The 19,653-nt window shown below is 46.2% G+C and overlaps 1 protein-coding gene across 2 annotated transcripts in view; it reads right to left on the reverse strand.

The window, feature by feature from the left end:
* Positions 1-19,229, reverse strand: part of AGO1 (argonaute RISC component 1) — a 47,462-nt gene extending 28,233 nt beyond the window's left edge. For both annotated transcript variants that reach the window (XM_023232175.2, XM_023232174.2), the window contains exons 1-9: positions 18,975-19,229; positions 13,803-13,986; positions 9,593-9,713; positions 8,987-9,168; positions 8,451-8,587; positions 8,090-8,224; positions 7,869-7,956; positions 7,006-7,153; positions 279-398 (exon numbers count right to left, since the gene is read on the reverse strand). In XM_023232175.2, coding sequence (XP_023087943.1) covers positions 279-398; positions 7,006-7,153; positions 7,869-7,956; positions 8,090-8,224; positions 8,451-8,587; positions 8,987-9,168; positions 9,593-9,713; positions 13,803-13,986; positions 18,975-18,999 — 1,140 coding nt within the window. In that variant the 5' untranslated portion in view covers positions 19,000-19,229. The remainder of the gene's footprint in view (positions 1-278; positions 399-7,005; positions 7,154-7,868; positions 7,957-8,089; positions 8,225-8,450; positions 8,588-8,986; positions 9,169-9,592; positions 9,714-13,802; positions 13,987-18,974) is intronic.
* Between the last annotated feature and the right edge of the window lie 424 nt (positions 19,230-19,653).

Genomic DNA, 19,653 nt, shown 5'->3' on the forward strand with positions numbered 1-19,653 from the left:
GAACCCTAAGGAGAAGCTGGGGTTGGTACAGAATAGTCCTAAAAAGAGAGGGAAAGTGGAAGACGAGGGAAGTGACAGGATAACACAGCAAAGTAATACAGGAGAGAAAAAGAGATAGAAAGCGAAGTAGCTATACGGTAAGAAGGAAGAGCAGCCTTATAGAGTCCTAGGCAACAAATCTAGACTCGGGTTTTCCTGAAGGAAGGTTCTGCTGGGGCATTAAAACATTTATGCTACCAATGGCCCCAATGACTGAGCAAATGAGTAGGCCCACTGACCAGGCGACTGATCTCCTCCTGTCTGTCTGGAGCAGATCTAGCTGTGGCCTTTATCATGGTCGAAGTCTGGTTGTCGGTCAGCTTTTTAATACAGCGCTGCCCAGCCACAATGTTACAGACCTGAGGAAACGAGAAGGACAGGTAGCTCTGGCTTGAGTACAGTCCATCCTGTACCCAGAGCCCCATAATAAGGAAAGATACCGTGGCTGTCAGACATGGGGAAGGGAACTGCAAAATCCTTTGTGCATACATGTATTCTCCTCTTGAGTTTCACTTGATAGGTAAGTTAGAAAATATTCATGTGCAAAGTAAAAGGCAATTCAGGCCGGGCATGGCGGCTCATGCCTGTAATCCCAGCACCTTAGGAGCCAAGGCAGGCAGATCACTTGAGGTCAGGAGTTTAAGACCAGCCTGACCAATCTATCTCTACTAAAAGTACAAAACTTAGCCAGGCATGGTGGCGTGTGCCTGTAATCCCAGCTACTGAGGAGGCTGAGGAACAAGAATCACTTGAACCAGGAGGCAGAGGTTGCAGTGAGCCCAGATCACGCCACTGCACCCCAGCCTGGGTGACAGAGTGAGACTCTGTCTCAAAAAAAAGAAAAAAAAAAAAAAAAGGCAATTCAACCACTTTGTGATTAAAAGCTTGTGATCCAGCGCCAGATCTGGGCTCAGGTCTCATATTTTATTTATTTATTTATTTTTTTGGATGGGAAAAAAAAAAAGAGATGGAGTCTTGCTCTGTCGCCCAGGCTGGAATGCAGTGGCACAATCTCGGCTCAGAGACATCCGCCTCCCAGGTTCAAGCAATTCTCCTTCCTTAGCCTCCCAAGTAGCTGGGATCACAGGTACCCGCCACCACACCTGGCTAATTCTTGTATGTATGCATGTATGTATGTATGTATGTATGTATGTATGTATGTATTTTTGAGACAGAGTTTTGCTCTTCTTGCCCAGGCTGCTGTGCAATGGCACGATCTCGGCTCACTGCAACCTTCACCTCCCAGGTTCAAGCGATTCTCCTGCCTCAGCGTTCCAAGTAGCTGGGATTATAGGCATATGCCACCATGCCTGGCGAATTTTGTATTTTTAGTAGAGATGGGGTTTTGCCATGTTGGCCAGGCTGGTCTTGAACTCCTGACCTCAGGTGATCCACCCACCTTGGCCTCCCAAAGTGCTGGGATTACAGGAGTGAGCCACTGCGCCTGACCTTCATATTTTAAATGAGGATAATAGTAACAATCTCAGAGTTGTCTCAAGATTAAATAAAGCACTTAAAGGACTGGGTATAGCTCTGGAACACAGTAAACAATAAGCTGCAGCACAGAATATTATTTACCAAAGGACCATATATAGAGCTCTTCTGAATACTGAAAAACTCAATATACACAAATTAGATTTCTAAGGCAGCTCTCCATGGTGGCAGGTACGTAGTTGCTCCATCCAGCAACCCACCAGGACTAGGGTTGGCTCTAAACCCCTGAGCTCCCAGATCACAGCTATCACTGTCTCTGTTGGCTGACAGTGTCCTCTGCTGGTGTGAGAAACATCCTGCCATTTACTTCATCTGTTCTGGGCCCAACAGAAAACAATACAGATCATAAAAAGCTGTCTAGTGACATACAAGACTTCTACTCCCCAATATACCATATTCAGGATGCTGTGAACAGGAAGGCTTCTAGAATTGAGAGAGCCAGTAGGTCTGGAAATACTTCTGTTTGAAGTACAGCTTTGCCATTTCTAGGTGATGTTACCTTAAACAGGACTCTTAACCACTCTGAGAATCTTCTTCTTTAATTTCAAACATGAGAAAAAAAATACACTAGCTGTCTCATGAGGTTGTTTTAAGGATTTAGATGAGATGAAATGTGGAACTCGCTCCCATAGGGCCAACATTCTTTACATACTAATTCTCGTCCTAATTCCCAGAGTTCATGGTAAACAATGGGAAGGAAAACCAGCCCAAGGTCACCTGCCTTCAAACTCTATATTCCAGAAAATAAACAAAATAGTCAATTCACTTAATGAAAATCCAAAATTACTGAAATCTGTGAGATTGCTCTCTTAAAGGTACCTTAAAGTTGTAGCATTCTTTACAGGTGGTTACAGATACAGAATTAAAACCAGGGATGTCGTGAAATTAGAACACTTGTACAATGCTAGTGGGACTATAAAATGGTATGTAAATTTCTCAAAAAATTAACCACAGAATTACCATATAAACCAGAAATTCTGCTTCTGGGTATGTACTTAAAAAACAGGAACTTCAACAGATATTTGTACATCTCTGTTCACAGCAGCATTACTCACAATAACCAAAAGGAAGAAGCAACCCAAGTATCCATGGACAGATGAATGAATAAACAAAACGTAATACATATATACAATGGACTATTATTCAGCCTTAAAATAGAAGGGAATCTTAACATGCTACAACATGGATGAACCTTGAAGACATCGTGTTAAGTGAAATATGCCAGTCAAAAAAGGACAAATACTATATGATTCCACTCATTTGAGGTACCTACAGTGGTCAAATTCATAGAGACAGAAAGTAGAATGGTGGTTGCTAGGGGTTAAAAGGAGGGAGTTGTCGTTTAATGGGTATAGAGTTTCAGTTTGGAATGATGAAAAAGTTCTGGAGATTAGTCGTGGTGATCGTTGTACAACTGCGTGAATGTATTTAATGCCACAGAACTGTATACTTAAAAATGGTTAAAATGGTGAATTTTATATTATGCATATTTTACCACAATTTGAAAAAGAGAAGACGGAAGAAGGAATGAACTGTGATTTGAACATGAACAAATGATTTTGTGGACACTCACTGACCTACATAACTATTCGAGGAAGATACAGAGGTGGACTGGAGGTGCTACTTCCAGTTTCTAGTTGGATCTTCACAACTAGAAACTAGAACAACAATAATCCATACTGTTCTTCTACTTAAAATTTTCCAATGGATTCATATTATAATTAGAATAAAATCCTACCTGGCCAGAAACTAGAACTATCATTCATTGCTGATGGGATTGTAAAATATCATAGCCACTTTGAGAAACAATCAGGTAGCTCATCAAGATGTCAACCATTGCCTGGGTGCGGTGAATCATGCCTGTAATCCCAGCACTTTGGGAGGCTGAGACAGGTGGATCACGAGGTCAGGAGATCGAGACTATCCTGGCTAGCACAGTGAAACCCCATCTCTACTAAAAATACAAAAAAATAGCCGGGCGTGGTAATGGGCGCCTGTAGTCCCAGTTACTCGGGAGACTGAGGCAGAAGAATGGCGTGAACCTGAGAGACAGAGCTTGCAATGAGCCGAGATCACGCCACTGCACTCCAGCCTAGGTCACAGAGTGAGATTCCATCTCAAAAAAAAAAAAAAAAAAAGATGTTAAACATTGTTATATATTATATCACTCTTAGGTGTATACTCCAGAGAAATAAAAACTTATGTTCACACAAAAATGTGTACATCAATGTTCACAGCAGCATTATTCATGATACCCAAAAAATAGAAACAATTCAAACGTCCATTAACTGATAAATGAATTAACAAAATATGACATATCCATCTGATGGAAAGAGGATAAACCTTGAAAATATTACGCTAAATGATAGAAGTCAGTCATAAAAGGACACATATTGTATTATTTCACATATATGATATGTCCAATATAGGTATATCCAGAGACTGAAAGTAGATTAGTGGTTACTACAGGTTGTTGGGGAGAGAAGGAATGGTGAGTAACTGCTAATGAATATAGGCTTTAAGAGTGATATGTTCTGGGCCGGGCGCGGTGGCTCAAGCCTGTAATCCCAGCACTTTGGGAGGCCGAGACAGGTGGATCACGAGGTCAGGAGATCGAGACCATCCTGGCTAACACGGTGAAACCCCGTCTCTACTAAAAAATACAAAAAACTAGCCGGGCAACGTGGCGGGCGCCTGTAGTTCCAGCTACTCAGGAGGCTGAGGCGGGAGAATGGCGTAAACCCGGGAGGCGGAGCTTGCAGTGAGCTGAGATCCGGCCACTGCAGCCTGGGCGACAGAGCGAGACTCCGTCTCAAAAAAAAAAAAAAAAAGAGTGATATGTTCTGGAATCAAACAGTGGTGATAGTTGTACAATTCTGTGAATATACTAAAACTACCTAATCATTTTAAAATGATGAATTTTATGGTATGTGAATTATATCTTGATACAGCTGGGTTTCTTTTTTTTTTTTTTTATTTTTTGAGACAGGGTCTCCCTCTATTGCCCAGGCTGGAATCCAGTGGCATAATCACAGCTCACTGGGTTCAAGCAATGCTTCCACCTCAGCCTCCCAAGTAGCTGGAACCACAGGTGTACACCATACCTGCAGTCAAGCGATCCCCTTGCCTTGACCTCCCAAAGTTCTGGGATTACAGATATGAGCCATCACAGCCAATCTGGATAAAGCTATTCCAAAAAACAATAATAAAATGCCACATGGTTTCAACAGGCTATATGATTTTGCCCTCTACAGAATCATCTCCTACTACTTTTCCCCTAACACAATACATTCTAGCCACCACAGCCTTCTGTCTATCCCTCAAAAAGATCCAAATTGTCCTCTGCTTTAGAACCTTTGTACTTCCTCCTGCCTGGAAGGCTCTTCTCTCAGGTTATTATAAGGTTGATTCTATGTCATAATTTGGGACTTAGCTCAAATGTCTCCTAAGAGAGGACTCCCTAACAACTAAAATAGCTCTCTACCCTCTTCCTCCCTTAATTCTATCCCCTGAACCTATTTTATTATTCTTATAGCACTTATCACCATCTGAAACTATCTTATGTGTTTATCAATTTGTTGTGTATCTCCCCCCTTCTAGAATGTAAGCTCCACAACAGCTGGGACCTTGTCTGTCTTGTTAATCTCCATGTTCCTAGCACCTAAGAGTATATGACACATAGTAGGAGCTCAATAAATATATGTTAAATAAGCAACAATAGAATTCAAGGTCTAAGTCATAACATAAATTATACACCTTGGAAACCATTGTTTAAATAGAAATAATGTTAGTTTGCTAACAAATCTCTGCTTACAGTAAATATCAGCTACTGTCTACTTAGCTAAGATTGTTCCTAAAGACCTCTGTTTATACCTCAGAGAACATGTTGCCTTCATGTGCATCAGTAGCTATTAACGAAGTCAGAGTTCTTGGTTTTGGGGATCTCTTCTCCTTTCAACCTAATTCCCTCAGGTTAGTTCTGAAATTCTAGAAGCTCACCAGAAGACTTGAGCTTTGGTCTGGGCTATGTGACTTCTGCTGTTGGATAAAAGTAAGAGGGTAGGCCAGGCATGGCAGCTCATGCCCATAATCCAGCCCTTTGGAAGGCCGAGGCAGGCAGATCACTTGAGGTCGGGAGTTTGAGATCAGTGTGGCCAACATGGTGAAACCCCATCTGTACTAAAAATACAAAAAAACATATCTGGGCACGGTACCTATAGGCGCCTTATAGGCGCATACCTATAATCCTAGCTACTGGAGGCTGAGACATGAGAATTGCTTAAACCTGGGAGGCGGAGGTTACAGTGAGCTGAGATGGTGCCACTGCACTCCAGTGAGATTCTGTCTCAAAAAAACAAAAAAAAATAAGGTAGTCTAGTATAGTGCCTCTCCAATGTTAATGTACATCCCCTTTGGATCTTGTTAAAGGACAGATTCTGGCTGGGTGTGGTGGCTCACGTCTGTAATCCCAGCACTTTGGGAGGCCAAAGCGGGCAGATCACCTGAGGTTGGGAGTTAGAGACCAGCCTGACCAAGATGGAAAAACCCATCTCTACTAAAACTATAAAATTAGCAGGGTGTGGTGGCGCATGCCTGTAATCCCAACTACTCAGGAGGCTGAGGCAGGAGAATCGCTGAAACCCGGGAGGCGGAGGTTGCGGTGAGCCAACATCATGCCATCGCACTCCAGCCCGGGCAACAAGAACAAAACTCCATCTCAAAAAAAAAAAAAAAAAAAAAAAGATTCTGATTCAGTCGGTATGGGTAGAACCTGAAATCTGCATTTTAAGTAAGCTCTCAGGTAATGCCTATCCCGTTGGTACACATGACCACACTTTTTGAGGAGCACTGGATGAGACAATGAAGCAGTAGGCAATAGTCTCTCATTCAATATTTTGGCTAGTATATACCAAACCAAATAGAGCCCAGTGATTCTGTATTTGTATTCTATAACTTAGCATTACTATTCCTTCTCCAGTTGCAGAATTCCAAAGGTCTACTGTTATATAAAAGTATGACAAATCTTGGGGCTAAAACTTTTTCAAAAGGAACACATTAATCATTGGAGAAACATGATTTACATTATAGGTAATATTTATCACCAGTTTGTGTAGAATAAGCTACACTTATATCTTCAGGTCACTTAGGATCCCAGCTCTAAACAACAGGGGAAGAGAAATTAAGAGAACATGAGTGAGTGTGGGTATCTACAATCTCTGTCCTGTATGAACTAATTACTTATTAAACAGTAAATTCAGCTTATCTCTGCCTGGCAGCCCTGAAAGAACATGAGAGTAGGATGGGGGATAAGGAAACAACTTAGCAGGTAAGAATGGGGCCTCTATTTCATAGGAGAACTACCTCATACCTTCTCAGAATGTCAATTTTCCAAACTTCAAAGAAGAGACACCTGATAAGCAGCATGCAGGTATATACAATGCCTATTCCCCAGCCATTACTTGGCAATCTCACCTCTAGGGGAAGGTAGGTATGCTTTTGTTCCTGGCCAACTTGTAGGCAGGGCAGATGGGGATACTTGAGCTGAAGGTTATATTTCTGCTTGAAATACTGTGCCACTGTGCACTCCACAGTCTGTCCACTCTCCAGCTGTAAGGGGAATCTGTTCAGAAGAAGGGAAGGAAGGGGGTGTCATAACCCAGCATTCAGTCCCACTTCTCTAGACCCACAACCATGGGAAGCCCCAGACTTTTTCCTTTTTCATTTGGCCCCAATATGATATGCAGGAAGGAAGTCCCAGACTTTGCTTCATCCTATCCAACTTCTTTGAGCATCGCCACTCATGGGAAAACAGGACATACAGGGCTCCAAGAAAGAAGCCAAAGGTTTGAAGGGCAAGTTCCACAAAAGTCAGGATACTATCTGACTCATTTATTTCCAATATTGAGCATAAAGCCTGACACAGAGTAGACATTCATAATATAGTGTAGCCTAAGGTCAAGAATGAGAATAGAATCGATGACAGCTTCCCCAAGGAGCCCAGGAGCCTAGCTTTCTTTTTTCAAGAGAAATAATAATTTGAGAGAGATTCTAACATTTACCTAACCCTAACAGGAATCAGAGAACACACTTGCTCTAAAGTAAAGGACCAAAGAGGCAAGGAGATCAAGAAGGTAAAAATGGTATGCAGAGTATCAACAGATCAGAGAAGATTGAGAAAGGATGCCAAATTCCCACAGCTTATCTTCAAAAACAGGGCCAGTCCCCAAGGCTCATTCTCAAGGCCAGTGGGGGAAGGAGGGAGGGAAAGATAGTGAGTTTTAAATCTCAGCCCTTCTCCACCAACAAAGTATGACTCAGCACCCCTGCCAACTTACGTCTGATGGCTAGCAGGGCGACGGGTAACATTACACACGCGGTATTTCCTCTTCATCTGTCCACAGTGGGTGACTTCCACCTTCAGGCCTGAGATACACACACTACTTGTCAGGGCTGAAATAGGTTGCTCAGGTGCCCAGCCTTGGCCGCATACCCCAAGGGGATTTCCTCTTAGGGCTCAAGTGGGGCTGTTTCCCTTCCCCTCCTGTTGGGTCCTCACCCTTGATCTCCTTGGTGAAGCGAACACGCTGAGAGTCCGTGAGGGGCTTGGGCTGCTCATCTATGTTCCTGATGTCCAGCACCTCACACATGAACTCAATCACTGGCTGTGCCTTATAGAAGGCAGTGGCTGAGACTGTGGGGACAGGGTAAAGATAGCTCAGCTCAGGTTCTGTCTTCCACAATACATGGAGGCATAGCAATTTATACCCTCTTCCTTATAGGGCATTGGGGTGGGGGAAGGGGGAGCCAGGGCTATAGGAATTAGACTAGGAGTGTGGTTGCAGAGCTGGGAGGGATGAGGCTGGGAGTGTGGTCACTGGACTTGGGGTGCCCCTAGCTCCATAGCTCTCCCCACTCACCATCAATGTTGAGCATCATCTTCCACATGGCAGGGCGCACAGACTGGTGAAAGCCGAACCAGACCTCGCGCCCACCCCCCAGCGGGTGGTAGTAGCCCTCAGGCGGTGAGAAGAAGGAGCGGCCCACAGGGGTGTACCTGGCAGGGACAGGCAGAGAACTGGTCCCTCGGGCACAGGCCCCCACCCTGTGAGGCATCCTGGGCACGGAGGAGCCCTGGCCTGAAAGGCAGGACACCAGGGCTTTAATGCCAGCTCTGATGCTTTACTAGTTGTATGACTGACCTTGTGCAAGTTTCTACCTTCTCTCTGCCCTGCAGGGACAGATGGGATGAGGCCCAAAGATATCTAAGAAGTTCAGGGCCAGGGCTTTAAACCATCTAAATATAAATACACACTTGCCTGGCAAGTGGTAGGGCTTCAAACAATTTTTTTTTTTTTTGAATGGCACACTGTGGGACCTTAATATGTGCTCCCCCTCCTCCCCTGACAGCAGTTCTGCCAACACTAGTAGCCCAGATACTAACTACACCCAATACCTCATGGATGCCAGGTGCCTCATGGCCACATCCAGGGCTTGCACAGACTCCAAGGGAACAGGGATCTGGCCGCTGACCAGGGCCTCATGCAGCATTCGCCAGCTCACAATGGCTAGCCACTTGATGGAGACCTTAAAGATTCGATCCTTCCCTTCCCCAGGGATTGTCACCTCAAAGTCGACCTTCAGGAGGGTGAGAGAAAGGAGTGAAGGATTGCCAGTGCTCTGCGAGAATGACCCCGACTCCATGGATTTGCTGAGAATATGCTCAAGTTGACAGGGGCTCATAATGAAGACCCCAAAGTAAGACCAGCCCCTTAGGTTCTAGCCACCTTGGCTCAGTGCTTCTCTTCCTCTCAACTACCTCTCAGCCTAGCAGGAAGTCCTTTAGGTCTATTTTAAGTCTAATCTCAATCTGTTTAGGACACGGACAGGCACATGATAGACTAAATAAACACCAGCACCTACCCACCCCTCACCCTAAAACATACTTTCTCAGCACAAAAGATGAAAAGGATCTCTGGATCACCAGACTTCAAAGAGGCTTACATGAGCTTGGTTCTACCCCAGACCCCTGACACAGGCCTAGCCTGACTCCCAACCTTACCCGTTCGTTGCCAATGGGCAGTGCTGTGACAGTGTAAATGTTCTTCTTTCCATCATACACAGGCTTGCGATCACCAAAGATCTGAGGCTTGAAATGCTGGACCATGTATTCCACCACTTCCCTGTGGGGGATAGGAGTGGCCTGTGGAAGCTGAGAGACTACTACCACTTCAAGCTTTTGGAAGTAATTCAAAGTCCAGGCAATGTCCCATCTATTATACTCACTCCTAACATCTACTCTATGACAGTGCTTCTCAAACTTTAACTTTCCTATGAATCACCTGGAGATTTTATTAAAATGTAGCTTCTGATTCAGCAGGTCTAGAGTGAAGCCTGAAATTCTGCATTTCTAACATGCTCCCAAGTGACACTGCTGGTCCTCAGACCACCAACGCTCTAATGGACCTGAAAGAGTGGTGTGAGTGCCTTCTGAGAAGAGGGGGAGGCTAAAGGGAGAAAAGCTTGACTCCAGGGTCTATCAAGAATCAGGAATAGGGCTAGGTATGGTGGCTCACACCTGTAATCCCAGTACTTTGGGCAGCCGAGGCAAGAGGATCACTTGAGCCTAGGAGCTCAAGGCTAGCTTAGGCAACAGAGTGAGACCCCATCTTCTACAAAAAAAAAAAAAAAATTTTTTTTAGTTAGCTGGATATGGTGGCATGTGCCTATAATCCCAGTTGCTTGGGAGGTTGAGACAGGAGGATCACCTGAGGCTGGGAGTTTGGGGTTACAGTGAGCTATAATTACACCACTGCACTCCAGCCTGGGGGACACAGTAAGAGCCTGTCTCAAAAAGAAGAAAAAAAAAAAAAAGGAACAGCCAGGTGCAGTGGATCATGCCTATAATCCCAGCACTTTCGCTTGAGCTCCCGAGGTTGAGACCAGCCTGGGCAACACAGAGAAATTTCGTCTCTACAAAAAATGCAAAAATTAGTCAGGCATGGTGGTGTGTGCCTATAGCCCCAGCTACTCAGGAGGCTGAAGTGAGAGGATCACTTGAGCCTGACAGGCAGAGGTTGCAGTGAGCTGAGATCATGTCACTGCACTCCAGTGTGGGTGACAGAGCAAGATCTTGTTTTAAAAAAAATTAAAACAAAACAAAACAAATCAGGAACAGAATCTAGGCTGTTCCAATCTCGAATCCCAGATCTGATAAGCAAAAAAGGTAGAAGAGATGTGAACTGGAATAAGAACAAATTGTGGAAGAAAAATCTCATCTCTTCCATCTCTCTGAAGCACTTAGTCTCACCACCCTGTTTCTTCTCCATTACCATCTCTTACTTCCTGTCCTCTGAAACTTAGACCCCAGGTGTCCATTATTCCTTCAAAATTCCAGTTTATCTAACCAACTGACCTTCACACTTTCTAAATCAAAGTTCTTGAATACTACTGGATAACACAAACGGTACATTAGAAGCAACTGTGATCATATGGTTTCAATCCCAATTAGGCTTCAGTGCTGCCTAGCAATCTTTTTCATGTCCCTGATTACTTCCATCCCTCCTACTCTATGTAGACTATGTAGAACTTTCTCCACTAGCCTCTAACTCAGAACCCATTCCTGTCTCCTATCAGGAAGCAGCTCTAACATCTCTAAAAAAGGCAGAGGATAGTACACAAGGCCACCCTTGAGTTCCCAGACATATACACAAACATATTAATATGTGCGTGCATCAATTTTTCTCCTTTCCTCTTACGCTCAAAATGACCCTTCCATGTATTACTTTGAAACATATGAAAATATATTCATCTTCACTTATTAGAAAAATACAATTTAAAATTAGACCAAGATCAGGATGCCAAAGATCAAAAAAATCTCAAATATCAAATTGGGGCAGGTATAGGAAGAGACACTCTGATGCCTTATTGATGGGAGTATAGTTGGTACAACTTACCTTTAAAAACAAGTTGCAATATCTGAGAACTCTGAAATGTATTAGGCCAACAGTCCCACTCCTAGCAATTTATCCTACAAATACACTCATATTTGAGTGCAAAAATGAATCTATATATAATAATATTCAAGTTTCATTTTTGTAGCAGAATTTAGACTCAAATGTTCCTCAATAGATTTATTACATGTTATATCACAGCCACTCAACCTATGCAAAAGAATGAGGCAGATCCATATGTGCTGGTATGTAATACCTTCAAAAATATATTGTTCAGGCCGGGCGCGGGTGGCTCAAGCCTGTAATCCCAGCACTTTGGGAGGCCGAGACGGGCGGATCACAAGGTCAGGAGATCGAGACCATCCTGGCTAACACGGTGAAACCCCGTCTCTACTAAAAAAAATACGAAAAACTAGCCGGGTGAGGTGGCGGGCGCCTGTAGTCCCAGCTCCTCGGGAGGCTGAGGCAGGAGAATGGCGTAAACCTGGGAGGCGGGGCTTGCAGGGAGCTGAGATCCGGCCACGGCCCCCCGGGGGGGGGAAAAGGACGACCACCTCTCTCAAAAAAAAAAAAAATATAAAAAAAAAAAAATATATATAGTTCAGTGGAAAAATGCAAAGTACAGAACAATGTATAAAGAACCCTGTTTTGGGTGTTTAAAAATGTTATATGTGCATATATGCCTGCACATGTATAGAACAGTATACAGAAGCACATTCAAGAATAGTAACAATTGGCCGGGCACGGTGGCTCATGCCTGTAATCCCAGTACTTTGGAAGGCTGGGGCGGGCGGACTGCTTGAGGTCAGGAGTTTGAGACCAGCCTGGCCAACATAGTGAAACCCTGTCTCTACTAAAAATTTAAAAATTAGCCAGGCGTGGTGGCGGGTGCCTGTAATCCCAGTTACTCGGGAGGCTGAGGCAGGAGAATCGCTTGAACCTGGGAGGCAAAGGTTGCAGTGAGTTGAGATCACGCCACTGCACTCTGGCCTGGATGACAGAGTGAAACTCCGTCTCCAAAAAAACAGAATGGTAACAATTTGTCGGGTACGGTGGCTCATGCCTGTGATCCCAATACTTTGGGAGGCATAGGTAGGAAGATCACTTGAGGTCAGGAGTTTGAAACCAGCCTGGCCAACATGGTGAAACTCTGTCTCTACTAAAAACACCAATAAATTATGTCATGGGGGGCACCTATAGTCCCAGCCACTCACGAGGCTGAGGCAGGAGAATCATTTGCCTGTCATCCCAGCTACTTGGGAGGCAGAGGCACGAGAACTGCCTGAACCTAGGAGGCAAAGAGTGCAGTGATCTGAGATGGCCCCACTGCACACCAGCCTGGGTGACAGAGGGAGGCTCTGTCTCAAAAAAAAGGTAACAATTAACGGTACTGGGGGACTAGAGACCAGGATAGTAAGGAGACATTTTTCACTACTATCTTTTTGTAATATTTGAATTTTTTTATATTATATAGTTTTCAAATAATAATAAAATTAATTAATTAAAGAAATATCACAGAGGCCGGGCATGGTGGCTCACGCCTGTAATCCCAGCACTTTGGGAGGCCGAAGAGGGTAGATCACCTGGGGTCAGGAGTTCAAGACCAGCCTGGCCAACATGGTGAAACCCATCTCTACTAAAAATACAAAAAAAATAGCCGGGCATGTTGGCAGATGCCTGTAATCCCAGCTACTCAGGAGGCTGAGCCAGGAGAATCGCTTAAACCTGGGAGACGGAGTTTGCATTGAGCTAAAATAGCGCCACTGCACTCCAGCCTGGGCAACAAGAGCAAAACTCCACATCCCAAAAAAAAAAAAAAAAAAAAAAAAAAAAGGAAATTATCACTTCCTCTAAATAGAGCTAATCCCTCCAACTGTGCATCCTACAATGTCCTTCGGCCTCATCAAGGACATCCCATTAATTTTTCCCCTCTATCCCAAACTTTTAACTTCTCCATCTTTACTACCTCCTTCTCCTTAATCTGTAAACATACCCATATCTCATTCTTTAAAACTCTTTATTCATTCAACTAATATTGAAATGTCGTAGGCACTGTACTTATTTCTTAACTCAATATAGTTAGATTAACTAGCTCAACTACTTTCTGCTCAAATTACTCTGCCAAAAGCCACTAATAATCTTCTAATAGTGAAGTCCAATTGGACTATTTTTCAGCATTTACCCTACTTGGCATCTCCTTCTCAAAAACTTCCTTAGATTTGGTGATACTACCCTCTACTGGTTTTTCTTTTACCTTTCTGGCCCCTCTTTCAAGGTTGGTGTCTTTCAGATTTGGTAGCTTAGGCGTGCATCACTTACCGGTTGACTCTACGGGGACACTTATCCGGCTTGATGTCCACCTCGTAGTGGTACACGTCGATCTTAGGGATGTCCACCTCAAAGTAATTGGCCAGGAGCTTGATTGGTTTCCCCACAGTGCCAATGCCAGGCCGGCGAGGTGCCTGGAACACCTGCTGCAGGGGGGGCAGGTAAGCGCCCGCAGCTACGAGACAAAGAGGCTGGTGAGGGTAAAGTCTGGTAATCTCCTAACTACTCTTATCAGAGAAGCAACAAGGCCTCCCAGAACAGGAACACGAGAGAATAGGGAATGCCTCTTTCCTGCTACCCAACCCAGCCGAGCGCTTCCAGGGGACATCTCAAGCTCATCTGTGTTTTTGTCTTTGTTTTTTGTTTTTTTTAAATCTCTCTCCAGTTAGGAAAATTATCCTTATTGTCTACTTTAAATTCATTAAGTTAATATATAATAAGTTCCTATTGCATGTTAAGCAGAGAGACTAAATCTGGCTCCTAGTAACAAAACCCTTTCTTCCTTCTACTAGAGTAAGACACTTGCCTTCACCAGGTATCTAGCAGACCAAGAATTTCTATTCTCTGCCAGCCAGATGCTCACTCCATTCATCACCATGCTGAATACAAAATGGCATAACCTTTATGTTCCTTTATAGGTGGGCAGGAAGAAGATCCAGAGAAGGCCAGGCTGGGGAGGGCAGGGTCAGTGTTTGAGGCAGGATTAGGGCAACTGAATAGCGAGAGTTGGAGAGAGGGAAAAGGAGAAAAGGCTCAAAGGATAGTTTGGAGACTAAGGAAAAGAGAAAGGGGGCTGGAGAAGAGGACAGAGCTGGAGGTCACAATAGAAAAAGGCAAGGAGAAGGAGAGAAGGCTGGAGTCAAGGGGTAGGGCAGACAGGAAGAAACAAAGGGGCAATTGGGGAGGCAATGATTAAAAAAAAAAAAAGCTTGAATAAAGAAAGAACTAATGGGTTTGGGAGAAAGAGGTGGCAGTTAGAATGCTGGAGAAGAGACACTGGCTCCGGGAAGAACACAAGATTCTCTCCATGCCCCACAGATCCTTCCACACAGAAGGTCCAGACAGCAGAAGCAGAGATAAATTTCAAGACAGAGGGGGCCCTTTGAAAAGGGATAGGGTAGGGCCAGATCCAGCTACTTTACCCTCTTTTGCCAGTCTGGCTGCTGCCTCCAGTCTTATTTGCTAGATTCGGGGGAAGAGAGAAAAAAAGGGAAAAATATGCTACTATTGTTCTTGGCAGTAGAGAACCAGCCCAGGTGAGAGAAGAGAGGGATAAACCAGCCCAGAACCTCCCATTACCAGACCTCTGCTTTCACAGTCAGACAAGCTGGGGGGATGGGGCATATCCTCAGCTGAGGGTCAGGAAGAGGTCAGAACCATTCATGGGAGGGGTAGCTTCCCAGAGCTAAGTTGCTCTGTTTCCCTCTAACCACCTGTCAAGCCCAGTCCCACTCTACAGACAGGGAAATGAAGGCCCAGCCTGGATGGAAAAGGTCTTCAGAACTCAGCTACATGGGGAAGTGAAAACCTATCTACTAGCACCTGGCTGCCTACCTCAGAAAGTGCTGGACAGAAATTGCACACAAGCTCACGGACAGACAGACGCACATTCCCATCACACACATCCAAACACACACTTAGACCTTGGCAATTTACACGTATACACATATCCTTCACTACCCTAGACTGAGTTCTTCAAAGGCAGGGACTATATCTGCCTTGGTCACTGGTTAATCTCCAGTGTCTGGCAAACACACAGGAAGCATTCAACATACTGATAGGAAATGAATGAACAAACATATCCATAGACACACCACAAAAACACACAAGCACACAGAGCACACAAACACACAAACACCTGTAATTGCCCAGAAACAATTATAAACACTACACAAGACAAACATGCACAGTTGTGGGTGTAGCCAGTAAGAGACACCCTTTCCCTCCCCAAGTTCTTATATTGCATTCACCTTCTTCCCCTCCCAGACTGAATAATCATTTGGGGCCTTGGGAGAAAGATAACCCCTAGAGCTGGGGGGCTAGTTAGAAATGATGGGGGATGGAACAGACACTCTAGCCTCAAAGCCTTCTCTTCCCCAGAAACCCGACTACATACCAGACATAGCCTTAGAGCACCATCCTCTCCAAAGAGGCTTTGGGAAAACAGGGGAGCCCGCACCCCCACTTCATCTTCAAACTAGGAAAGACAGCAGCAAGCAGGAACCTCTCTCCCATTCCATCCCCCTGAAAGCCTAACAACAGCACAGTCTTCTCCCCGCCCCCCTTACCCCAGCTTTTAGTCTGAGAAAGGGAGACACTTCCCTACAGACCCAGACAGGGACAGACGGCCACTTTGTGATGCAGATGAGGGCCCCAGCCCAGAGGACAAAGCTTGGGCCTAGGGGGAAAGGGGCGGGGCCCTTCTCTTCAGACAAAAGCAAGGAGGGAGGGGCCCTGAAAAGGACACTCCCCCTCCCCCATCCCCAAGGAGCCCAGAGAAGGAAAAGTAACAGAGCTGAAAGCCCTGGCTCAGGATTCCTTTCCTGCAGTTCTGAGGCCCACACACCTCCCAAGGAGCCAGACTGCCTATTCAAAAGACACAAAATCAAGGTTAGGTTAGGTTAGGTTAGGTTAGGTTAGGTTAGGTTAGGTTAGCTGGTGGGCAAGCAAAGACTAACAGGTCAATCTCTCCAAAAAGGATCTGTTCCATGTGAATATACACTTTATTAAATATCCATATACGTGCTTAACCATTTATGTTCACATTTGAATGTGATTTAATTAATAAACATGTATTCTGTGCCAGGGCCTACACACTAGGCACTTGCTAGTTCTACAAATAAACCAGACACTGCTTCTACCTTCAGGGAGCACCTAGTCTAGTGTATGTGCTTAGAACACACATGAGCACAGAGGGCAGACCTGGGCATAAGCACAGTGAGGCTAGCAACAATGCTTTAGTTTTTTGGGCTTTTTGTTTGTTTGTTTGTTTGTTCGTTTTTTACACAACACTTCAGTTTCGTGTATTATGTCCTCAGGCCATCTTGGGACACCACTCTAACTTCCTACAAGACAACAGTCCGGGCCTAGGAAGGAGGCAGTTATGGGGTCCCTCAATCTGCAGCTTCCAGACTGAATCTCAATTATACCCTTTTCTGAGGCAAAGCCTGTCCCACTAGGCTTTTCATAAGGCTATGGCTGACTTCAAACAGCAGGTTCTAGCTCCTTTCCTAGAAGCTTATTTTTTGTAACAAATTTTTAAAAAGTCAATTTTTCATCACTCCAGAGCCTATTAGGAATTCATCAGGATAAAAATCGTTAGTCTAGAATGGGTACCAGTAACCAGCAATCCATGTGGACCTCAATGACCTACCCCACTACTCTAGTTCATGGGTTGTTGGAAATAGTCCCCAGCCTTGAAAAACAGGAGTGCCTGGGATGGAGAGAGGGGTCTGACAGAGAGGAAGTACAAAAGTCAGCTGCTCCCTGTGCTTATCCTTAGGACTACACAACCTATACAAGGTTGGTTATTAGAGGGAAAACAGTCACTAAGTACTTATAGATCACTAAATGGATAACTTGAGTGAGGTGGTAGGAGCTATTTCCTTGAGAGAGTGGGAGGGAGTTAGGTCTGCTACAAAAAAAAACAAAATAATTTCCATTAGGAAAGTAATAAAGTTCATGTCCCAAATGGAAATTTGATTCCCATTCCCAGACCAAATGTAAGGAAGTGGTGACAGATGACCTGAAGCATTCCCATCACAGGGTAAGACACTTAAGACACAAGAGGTATCACCACCCCACAGCCCATCCTGAGGACTCCAGTTTTCTTGAGGCAATCCTGCCTCAGTTTATCCTCTGTTCCTATGTCTTTTTCTCCTCATTACCTGCAAATAAGAAGTTAAGGCTATCACCTGCGCCTCACCAGGGTGAAGGCTATAAACTCCCCAATCCTCCAACTTGTTTGTAGGGTTTAGATCTTGGCTCTAAAGACAGCCCTGACAGTTTCTGGGAAGTAGGGAGAGGAAAATGGAAAGATATCCAGTGGAAGATAGGAGCCATGAAAATATTAAGAAATATTAGAATAAATGTTTTAACTGTAGAGTGTAACCTTAACAGACAATTCAATGGAAAAGGTCATTATCTTTGGATTAAAAGCTCCCATCTCTACTCAGTATTGGAGCAGAAACTTGCAAACCAAGCAGACAACTCCTTCCAGGTAGCCCCTGCCTGCCCTGTCCTTGATTCCTCCGTAACCAATACCTTTCCTAAGGCCTATCTTTAGGAGGACCCACCCCCAGAACCCATTGCTTCGGTCCCAGTCTTTCCTGTGGCAGAAAAATGCACTTTGGCAGCTTCCCTCAACCCATTCTTAGCAAACTGTGACTGAGGGCCAAGTGTAAGAGCCCCTAAAATGGGGGAGGGGACCATAACCATTTGCACTCTGCCAGCATAACCTAAGAGAGAATGCACCCCATCAGCACGCTCCTTTTTCCAAGCCAAACGGGGGGGGGGGGGGCGAAGAGAGGTGGGGGTATTTGGACGGCCACGCCCCCACCACGTCGGGCAGCCCCTGCCAGCTGCCACCTCCGCGCATGCTCCGGAGCCTCCACTCCGACTCCCCAGACCCACGGAGGGGGAATCCCGGGACTGGGTCCCCACCCACCGCCCCCTGACCCTCGCCCTCGCGTCAGGCCCGGTGGGGCGGAGCTCAGAGTCCAGTTCTGGCGCCTTCTCCCAAAAGACATTAGCCTATTCCAGCCCAGCGGAGCCCCCGCCCCCGGCATGCGGTAGCTCCAGGCCCATCTGTGTCGCCCCCTCCTCTCCTGGACACCTGGAGCCCGTCCCCTGCCACCTGCCGGGCCTCTCCGTAGGCCTCCACGGATGTCTGGGAGTCGTTCCGTGCGTGCAGGCCCTTCTCCCAGATTACTTCCAACCCGCAGGACTGCATACAGCCTCCTTGGACAAACAGCCCCCATCTCAGGGCTCTCTTCACATGGTTCTCCCCCGGAACTGCACACAGCCTCCTTCAAACTGGGCCCCCATCGTGGGAGAGCCCTTCTCCTCACTCAGGAGCGCTTCCCTCACTTGGAAACCACGCTTTTCATGCGGGAGTCCCCAGTCCTTGGAGCATGCACCGTTCCCCCTCCCGGGGGCCCTTACCTGCTCCCGAGGGTCCCGCTTCCATCCCATATACCCGTGCGGAGGTCAGGCGGCCCGGAGACTGTGAAGTCCAGCGTGAGGGGCCTAAGTACCCCGCACTCTCGCTGCTCGGATTCCCGGGCCGGGCTCGGCTCCCCTACCAAGCCCGGCCGCTCGCGCCGCCGCCCCCGCAGCCTCCGTTGCCGCCGCCGCCGCGGAGCCTGCAGCAGCTCCCCCTGCGAGCGCCCGGCCAGCTGCCAGTGCGCAGGCGCGACCGCCAGGCCCAGGAGGCGGACCGGAACGAGTCAAGCGGGGCGCTCAGACGGCAACAAAGGCCAATGGAGAGGGGCGGGGGCACCGGGGACCCGAGGCAGCGGCCCCTGGCGGTCACCCGTTGCCATGCAGCCCGGCGGGAGGGCTCCGGTAGAGGTGCCTTGGAACCGCGCAGTGGCATAAGTGGGGCAGGGCGAAGCGACACCCCGCCACAGCTGCCTTCCGCCCTGTCTTTTCCCCAAATAGGTCCCTCCAAACCTACACACAGCCCCCGCCTGTCGCACCGAACCGCGCGCACATTATGGGAACCCCACCTCATTCCCAGACCTCCTGGCACTCCAGCGCCCAGAGGCCCTGCCTCCCACCTCTCCTCCCAATCACCCTCATCCTTCAAGCCTTGGCTGCAAAGCGACTGCCTCCGCGAAGT

Source organism: Piliocolobus tephrosceles, chromosome 1, assembly GCF_002776525.5.
Source record: "Piliocolobus tephrosceles isolate RC106 chromosome 1, ASM277652v3, whole genome shotgun sequence".
NCBI classification, from domain to species: domain Eukaryota; kingdom Metazoa; phylum Chordata; class Mammalia; order Primates; family Cercopithecidae; genus Piliocolobus; species Piliocolobus tephrosceles.